This window comes from Alexandromys fortis, unplaced genomic scaffold (genome assembly GCF_014885135.2).
Source record: "Alexandromys fortis isolate MF-2015 unplaced genomic scaffold, M_Fortis_MF-2015_v1.1 scaffold_399, whole genome shotgun sequence".
Lineage (NCBI taxonomy): Eukaryota > Metazoa > Chordata > Mammalia > Rodentia > Cricetidae > Alexandromys > Alexandromys fortis.
In genome coordinates this window covers 197959-207252 of record NW_026068268.1, presented here as the reverse complement: position 1 = coordinate 207252, position 9294 = coordinate 197959, and the positions used below count along the sequence as shown (strand labels likewise).

The 9294-nt window shown below is 45.7% G+C and overlaps 1 protein-coding gene across 4 annotated transcripts in view; it reads left to right on the top strand.

The window, feature by feature from the left end:
• Brf1 (BRF1 RNA polymerase III transcription initiation factor subunit) overlaps positions 1-9294 on the top strand; it is a 59193-nt gene that overhangs the window by 28413 nt on the left and 21486 nt on the right. For all 4 annotated transcript variants that reach the window (XM_050131941.1, XM_050131942.1, XM_050131940.1 and 1 more), the window contains 5 exons: positions 2536-2685; positions 3843-3936; positions 6888-7014; positions 7595-7634; positions 7718-7810. In XM_050131941.1, coding sequence (XP_049987898.1) covers positions 2536-2685; positions 3843-3936; positions 6888-7014; positions 7595-7634; positions 7718-7810 — 504 coding nt within the window. The remainder of the gene's footprint in view (positions 1-2535; positions 2686-3842; positions 3937-6887; positions 7015-7594; positions 7635-7717; positions 7811-9294) is intronic.

Below are 9294 nucleotides of genomic sequence, written 5' to 3'. Positions count from 1 at the left end.
AGCCAGTCCTTCAGAAGTTTTTTGTTGTGGTGGTTGATTTTGTTTTCTTGTTTTGTTTGATTCTTTTGAGACAAAGTTTCTTCTTCTTCTTCTTCTTCTTCTTCTTCTTCTTCTTCTTCTTCTTCTTCTTCTTTTGTTTGTTTGTTTGTTTGTTTGTTTGTTTTGTTTTCGAGACAAGGTTTCTCTGTAGCTTTAGAGCCTGTCCTGGAACTGCAGTCAGGTTGTCTAGACTTTTTCCTTTTTTTTTTTTTTAAAAAAAAAAAAACTGTTTATTATTTAGAGACGAGGTCTTGCTATGTTTCCCAGGCATGCTTCAACTGACCGTCCTTGTACTGAAGCCTCTTTAGCAGCTTGGATTACTGGCATTTGGTGCCATGTACACTATCCTTTTTATTTAGGGAAGGTGCATGGAGGAGTGGGGAGTCTAGAATGTTGAGACAGAATTTTACTCTGTAGATCAGGTTGGCCTGAAACTTAAAGAAATTCACCTGCCTCTGCTTTCTGGGTGGTGGGATTAAAGACCTGCACCACTACTCCAGGCCTGAGAACATTTTTAAAAATCAAGTCTATTCGTTGCTGTATTCGCAAGGCCTGAAACATAACAATTATGTGTGTGTGTGTACATACACAATATATGTAATAATTATATATATGTATGTATGTGTGTATATTAAAATTTCTCTCTTATAGTTGGGTACATGCTTTTAATCCCAGCATTCAGAAGGCAAAGGCAGACAGATCTTTAAGTTTAAGGCTAACCAGGTCTACAGAATGAGTTTCAGGACAACCAGGGTTACACAGAGAAACCCTGTCTCAAAAAACCCAAGACTGTTGAATTTTTACTAAAGATACCTGCTAGGATTCTCAACAATTTAGCACAACCTAGGGGCACTGGTACCCAACATAGCCAGGTGGTTACTGTGGAATGTGACTTGAATCTATCCAGTCCTAGGTTTCAGATTGCTTCCGGGCCTTCTTCACTGCCCTCTTAAACTCTTGCTATCTCCTTCTGGTTTTTTGTTTGTTGGTTGGCCAGTTGTTTTTTTTAAATTTTTTTTTGTTGAAAAAATTTCCACCTCCTCCCCGTCTCCCATTTCCCTCCCCCTCCTCCCTCTCCTCTCCCCCTCTTCCCATTCCTCTCCCTCTCCCCCAATCCTCTTCCCCCTCTCCCCACTTCTCTCCCCCTCCCCCCACTCCACATTCCCCCTCCCTCTCGAGTCTGAAGAGCAGTCCTGCTCTGTGGGAAGTCCAAGGTCCTCCCCCCTCCATCCAGGTCCAGGAAGGTGAGCATCCAAACAGGCTAGGCTCCCCCAAAGCCAGTTCATGCAGTAGGATCGAAACCTAGTGCCTTTGTCCTTGGCTTATCATCGGCCTTCATTGTCTGCCATGTTCAGAGAGTCCGGTTTTATCCCATGCTTTTTCAGTTCCAGTCCAGCTGGCCTTGGTGAGCTCCCAATAGATCAGCCCCACTGTCACAGTGGGTGGGTGCACCCCTCGCAGTCCTGACTTCCTTGCTCATAGTCTCCCTTCTTCTGCTCCTCATTTGGACCTTGGGAGCTCAGTCCGGTGCTCCAATGTGGGTCTCTGTCTCTATCAAATGGAGTCTCTGTGTTGTTTAGGGTGGCCTCAAATTCTTTTTCTCCCCATCCATCTCCCAAGTTGCTTGGGTTACAGGTAAAAGACACTGTACTCAGCTTTCTTCTTTGAGTCTTCCTGTGAACTGGACTGGATCCTTGTATGTTTGGTCTCATGGAGTCACTTGGTAAAGGTCAGTTTGCCTGGGAGGGTGGGCTAGGTATCAGTCAGTAGCTGAGGCCCTTTGCCTTCCTATTTGAAAGATGAGGTGAACTGACTGATTCTCTCCCTCTCAGTTTCTCTAAGACCTCTGTGAGCCTCCCTGGTCCTCCTCCATTATTTTCTACTAGCATTCTCTAACCTGTCTGCTTCTCAGCCCTGAGCATAAGTGGTTCTTCCTGGACAAGTCCCAGGATCTCCTCTGTCCCTAGGTCGTGTCTTTGCACTAATGGTATGGTAATAATGAACTGAATTCATCAAGTGACTTGGTTTTACTTTCTTGTCCCATTCATGAGCTCCATAAATTTTTGACTGAAACTTCAGTATCTAGCAAAGTGCCAGGCACTTAGGAGAAGAAACAACTGTGAACATATGTGTACTTGTGTGCCCACTGTATTCATTTTGCTAGATACTGAGCTGACACAGCCACTCAGGAAATTCTTTACACACTCAGGAAAGGTGTGTAAAGAGCCCACACCTTTCCTGCTCTTTGACCTCTTGTCACCCTCTGAGAGAAGGTGGAAGTTGTACCCCACCCCTATTGCCATACATGCCCAGATTTGTGCCCTGTGAAGCCAACAGTTCTCCTCTGGCTGTAGTAGACACAGCTGCATAAGGGAAGGGGACCTTAGAGAGCCTGTGTACATGGAGAAGTGGGTAGAGTCACCCAGTTGCAGGGTGTTGCTTAGTACTGTGTGTACATATCTACATACACACTAAGGTATTGTGTCTACTCTACAGACCCATGCTTGTACATTCCACGTTTTGCTCATCTACTGGAATTTGGGGAGAAGAACCATGAAGTATCCATGACAGCCCTGAGGCTTCTGCAGAGAATGAAGAGGGATTGGATGCACACAGGGCGGCGCCCCTCTGGCCTCTGTGGAGCAGGTACAGTATTGGCCATATGCCTCTAGGATGACAGCTTAGTCTAGCACTTGGGTAGCATTTTCTCTCCTGATGCTTGATGAGCGCATGCATGCATGTGTGTGGGAGGGTGCTAGCAATCAAATTTAGGGTCCTATAAGCATAGTAGGTAAGTTGAACCCTAGTCATCTATTTTGAGCCTTAAATAGTCAAGCCCACGACTTATTGCTTATGGTTCCAGAGTCCACCTTACATAAGAGCTGTGTCCTTTGACCTGACCTTCATGGTTCTTACTCCTTAAGGACTCTGGCACTTTTTCCCTTGTTGGCTTCTGCAGGTTCTGAGATGAGAGACAGGACTTCAGAGGATGAAATGACCGTTGGTAGCTCTTGTTCCACTCTATGTTGTCCACTCATGGCACATTGTTGCCACTCTCAGCATGGTTAGTGAGATGACCTCTCAGCTGAGGCACTGAGTCTTTGCTAGCCAGCAGCATAGTTGTTCTGGCTGCACCTGTAAGATCTTCAGGTGCTGACTGTGGCCTAGACCAAGAATCCCCTGCTCGGGAAGAGCTCCAGGCCAGCAGGGGCCTGTTCCTTCTGTAGCCTCCACCTTCCTACCTCTCTGCCATGCCAGGTACCACTTATGCTCCCATTAGGGCAATGCTACCTGAGCCTGCTTGTATCTGAGACCTGATTTCCACATTTACTCTAAAGATTCTTGGGCCCCGTGCTTACCATTACCATAATTCACACTTGTCAGATGATGTCTTGCGCCTCATGCCCCAGCCTTTTCCAGCTTTACTACATTCTCAGAATCCTCTACTCCCATCATAACCAGGGGTTTCACACACATTACCTCAAAGTTAATTTTCATGTTTTGAGGAGTTATAAATATTCTTGCATTTTCTGTTTATTAAAAGTAGAATGTAGTACAGCTTTAACCCAAATAAGAGTGGGACTCTTATTGCCATAGAGTGTCTGCACCATAGGTCTGTTTAGAGAAGGCAAACACCCTATCCCTCTGTAGAGTGGGACTCTTATTGCCATAGAGTGTCTACATCACAGATTTGTTTAGAGAAGGCAAACACGTGTCTCACTCACAGTTTTTCAGAGTTCAGGGAGAATTTTGTTTGCTTTCATGTCTATGTGAGTTTTCTGGTGATCTCGTTTCTTTCCTAGCACTTTTGGTTGCAGCCAGAATGCATGACTTCCGGAGAACCGTCAAAGAAGTCATCAGTGTGGTCAAAGTGTGTGAGTCCACACTACGGAAGAGGTAAGCATTCTAGTTCACAGTGTGATGGCTACTGCACCCATCTCTGTATCAGAGCTGCTACTGCCTGGGTTACTCTGCCCTTTGGAAGTACCCAGCTTCCCATCCTAATGTCTCATGAGATGAGTAGGCTGTAATTAAAGAGGCTTCCCATCCCACTGATTAGAAGTGGACAGCAAAGCTGCTTTGGAAGCACTAGAGGTTTCCTCTTCCCATCTGGTTTGTTTCATTCTGGGCTTTGAGAGCCTGCGTGACTTTTTTTTTTTTTTTTTGGTTTTTCGAAACAGGGTTTCTCTGTGGCTTTGGAGCCTGTCCTGGAACTAGCTCTTTAGACCAGGTTGGTCTCAAACTCGCAGAGATCCGCCTGCCTCTGCCTCCCGAGTGCTGGGATTAAAGGCATGCGCCACCATTGCCTGGCGACTTTTTTTTTAAAAATATTTATTTATTTACTTATTTATTATGTATACAATATTCTTTCTGTGTGAAGGCCAGAAGAGGGCACCAGACCTCATTACAGATGGTTGTGAGCCACCATGTGGTTGCTGGGAATTGAACTCAGGACCTTTGGAAGAGCAGGCAATGCTCTTAAACGCTGAGCCATCTCTCCAGCCCCCGCCTGCGTGACTTCTTGCTAGAGTTAGTTAAACCTCACCATATCTGTCATGGGCCACAGACTATGTGCACAGCTTTCAACAGGTTCTCCCAGCTCATGTGGATAACCTGAGCAAGATGAACATACCAAGGAATTGCTAGGAAGCTTATCATTGCTGATATACATATCACAGATTTCAACACTTGTTGACCATTTCTGCTGAGAGCATCTGCTGGATGCAAATTGAAAAATCATTTTAAGTATTTTTCCTCTAATACCTTTAAAATTACTTTTTAAAAGTTATTACATTTATTTATTTGTGTGTATGTGTGCACATGCGTGTACACATATGCCACTGCACACAATGAGATCAGAGGACAATGTGGGAGAGGTCAGTTCTCTCCTTCTACTATGTTGTTCCTAGGGATTGAACTCAAGTCATCAGACTTGGCCGTAGCAATTTTATATGCTGAGCCAGGCTCACATATTTTTTTTTTTCTAAGACAGGTCTCTCTCTTTGTAATCCGGCCTACCTGGAACTCAGAGATCCTTATGTCTCAGCTTCCCAACTGCTAAGATAAAGGCTTGTGCCAAACCCAGCCTCTTTTTTTTTAATTAAAACATTTTAAAAATGTAGTGTGTGTGTGTGCATATTCATGTGGAGGTCAGAAGACAAACTGACAGAACTGTTTCTCCTCCTTCTGTGGGGGTGCCAGGGCTCAAATCACATCATCAGACTCGGCAGCTAATATCTTAAATGTTGATCCATCTTGTTAAGCTGATTTTATTTTATTATTTTATTAAAAATTGAGTAACATCACCCTTCACTGGCTCTGGGAGAGATGGTCCTGCCTCATGCTGGCCACTGTAACAAAAGAATTGTCCCCACCCCTCATGGGAGAGCTGGTCCCACACTTGTGAGAGATGGCCCGCTCCTCACCACGGTTGTAGGAGAGCTAGCCCTAATGGCGTGGCCATAGAAAAACTGACTTCACCTTGCCTAAGGCAGTGGGGGAGGTACCAGCAGCCTGGGCTAACCAAATCAGCTAGCACCCAGACCTACAGCCAGGGCTTTGAGTTGGCTACCTCAACATCTACTCCGTCTATGACCTGCCAGAGTGTGTGAAGGGACTGGTCCTGTGTGAGCATAGTTGCAAGATCTCCATGACTTGAGGCAACAGTAGGATATCAGAGAGGAATTTTGCAAGAGTCCAATATTGATTGTGTACCAGGAGCCAGAGGCCCTAGTCAGAACAACAACTCATTGCAATGAACATTTGCAAGTAAAGCTGAGTGACAAAAGGGTTTGTGGTGTGACACACCACAGCTTCCAGTGCCACCGAGATGAATGAAGAGGTGCTGAAGAGTCAGGAAAGATGAAGGAACAAAGTGGGCTTTTGTTTGTTTGATTTGATTTTAATTTTTAAAATTTTCTTTTGGGGGGATGCTGCGGGGATAAGGGACAGATATGGAGGGACTGAGAAATGAGTGGGGTTGGGATGCATGATGTGAAATTTCCAAAGAATCAATAAAAAGTTATGATGAAAAATTGTAAGTGTGCCTTTTATCCCAGCACTTGGGAGGCAGAGGCAGGTATCTCTGAATTTGAGGACAGCATGGTATATATAGAGTTCCAGGACAGCCAGAGCTACACACAAATAAAAGCCCTGCCTCAAAAAATAAACAAACAAACAAAAAATTAAAAATGTAGCCAAGCACTTCTATAACTCTTGCTCTCGGTACCTCGAGACAGAAGGATCAAGAGTTCAAGACATTCTCAGCTATATGACAATCCAAAGCCAGCCTGGGCTACTTGAGACTCATTGTTTTAAAAAAAACACACACACACACACACACACACACACACAAAAAGTAAACAAATGTTAGCCAACAGTATGTGCTCATACTCGGTACTTGGAGGTGAGGCCTGAAGATGGAGAGATCAAGATGGCACAGCATCTCAAGTTCAGTCCCCAGGACCCACATAGTAGGAGAGAACTGAGCCCACAAGTTGTCCCCTGACCTCCACTTGTGTGTTGTGGCATGTATGCATGCTTGTGTACATGAGCACCCTCCCCACGTAAATGAACTAAACATTTTTAGTTTAAAGAAATGCAGAAATGTTCCAGGACAGGCTCCAAAACCACAGAGAAACCCTGTCTTGAAAAACCAAAAAAAAAAAAAAGAGGGAAGAAATGCAGAAAAGTTGGTAAGATTTAAACTGTGTTGGCTTCCCAGAAGAGTCGTGCTCTGCTGATGGGTGGGTAGACCTCCTTCCTTGGAGACTCTTCCACCAGAACCAGGGGTGGGCATGTGGAAGTAGCGAGAGTGCCATGGGCTTTTCTCTACTTTTCTGTCTTAGGCTCACAGAATTTGAAGACACTCCAACCAGTCAGCTCACCATTGATGAGTTTATGAAGATTGACCTGGAAGAGGAATGTGACCCTCCTTCATACACAGCTGGACAGAGGAAGCTGCGCATGAAGCAGGTGGCTCCACACCCATTACACTTGAGCTTTTTAGGAAGATTTGCTCTCTAACATTCCCATATCTGTTGGACTCTCCGGGCTGCTAACTTGGTCTTCTTGGGCCTTGAGAACGAGTCTTAGGGATGTGCCATGTGTAGAGCCTCCAAGCACATTGGGGCTCATGATGAGCTTTTCATTCCTGGCCCATTGAGCCCGTCCCCACAGCCAAGCTTTGTTTCTGGTTTATTCCTTGTCCTCTAAGGCAGCCACCACTGTAGCCAGACTTCCTTTCATTATCGCTGAGCTTGTGACTGTGCTCATACTAGGACTGCAGTCAGCAGGGAGGTCAGAGGGTCAGAGCTGAGTTGTGGCTGAGTTTTCGGTAACTCAAGGATACATTCTGCACATTGGACAGACCTGAGCCTTCTGGTCAAGGTGGCTTTCTAAATATTGCTTCTAAATACCTAAATGGCTTTCTAAATACCTATATGCCTGTTCGAAAGGAGAGGGCAGGTCTAGCTCCATTCTGACCACCCCACAGCCTTGTCAACAATGAGGCCTTGGGCTTTGACTCTTTACCAAAGACCCCTTTGTCTTTCAGCTGGAACAGGTCCTGTCAAAAAAGCTAGAAGAAGTCGAAGGTAACTAACCAGTTCTCACACATGTTCTCTTTTTTGGTAGAAAATCACTGTGCTTATTTTTTGCTCTTAACTTGTTACTCTAGGTGAAATATCCAGTTACCAGGATGCTATTGAAATTGAGCTAGAAAACAGCCGGCCAAAGGCAAAAGGCGCTCTTGCCAACTTGTCAAAGGATGGTGAGTCCTCCCTGCCATTAAGGGCCTTGAGGGCCCTAGGCCAGCAGCCCTGACCTGCCCTACTCACTGGTACTTGACCCCACCCCAGTCTGCTTGTCATTCCCTGCACTGGAGCACAGAATCGCAAATGAAGTTACCGCCAGGACACTCTTCTCCTGTCTTCTCCATCTCTCCACAGCCCTGCATGTTTGGCACTGGGAGCCCTGCTGGCCATTTGAGCTGTTTGTAAGGCCATGGCTCTTACTCATGCCCCTGTGCTGTCTGCCCCTGTTGAACACATATCCCCGTGTGGACTTTTTAGAACTGCTGTAACCATTTGTGTTGCTAGATAGTTCTCTTCTGGGCTGTTCAGAATAAAGGTATATATGTCTGCTTCCTTCCTTGGGACGTAGTCTGGCGAAGCTACTCTGGGCATCCCTTTGATTGCTCGGCTGTGCTCTCTGCCCACCGTGCTGGCACTATGCTAACATGTTGTGCCATGCCAGGCAAGTGTTTGCTTATGTCCCGTGTCCACATTAGTATCACCTAGCCACCCTTCTCAACCCCCAGTCTGCCTCACTTGTCAGCTTGGGGAAAGCTGCTGAGCTTGTCTTTCTGTCCTGTCTGGGCTTTGCTCCTGTGTTAGCACCACACTGGTGCCTTCTGTGTGGCTGTTACAAGCAGTCTCTTTCCTCCCTGACTTCTGTGTGCAGTGTGAGCTCTCTTGTCACTCATACTAGTTTTCAGTCATTTTGTCATTAGATTTTCCAAGTACTTGATTCTGTCATCTACACATAGTGATTCTAGTGCTGTTCTCTACCAGCTCTCAATTTCTTTCTTGAGGCTGCCTGGCCCTGCAGCATCTAGCTGATCTTGGTGACGGCAGTATATCCTCACTCCAGCTCCCATGGACTAGTACATGCACTAAGCAAGTTGTTCCCTTACCTGTAATGGTGAGTAAATGCCTACTCATTGCCATCAAGAGTTTTCCTAGCTCCCTGTGAATGAGAGTTCTAGAGGATTATAGTATCTGTGGAGACCACAGGAGTTCTTACAGTGGGTGAATGTCATCCAGTGTCCTGACTGTCATACCATTGGGTTCCCTGGTTCCTGGAAGGCAACACTGGGGCCTCAGTGGCCGCTGCACTCGTTCCCATCCAAGGCTTTGCCTGTCTGCTCACAGAGTTGTTTGCTGCTTTTGATTTCTCTGTGTAGTGATTTTTCTTTGTGATCTTTTCTTAACTTGGATAGTCTCTTTTTCTAGCCATCCTTTGCATGTATGTAGCCTGCTGCCTACTGTTTACTAGGTCACTTACTCCTGCCTGGCTTCGTCCTTCCTTCTCATTTTACTCCACCTTCCAGGTCACCTGCCTGACTTCTCTGTTCTGAGTCTGCTGACTGGGGCACTGCATTTGGGGCACTGAACTTCATTGAGAATTGTCATGTTTGCAGTTTCTTAGCCTCAAGATAGTTCCTCTCTTCCACATGTGAGGGAGCTATGGAAA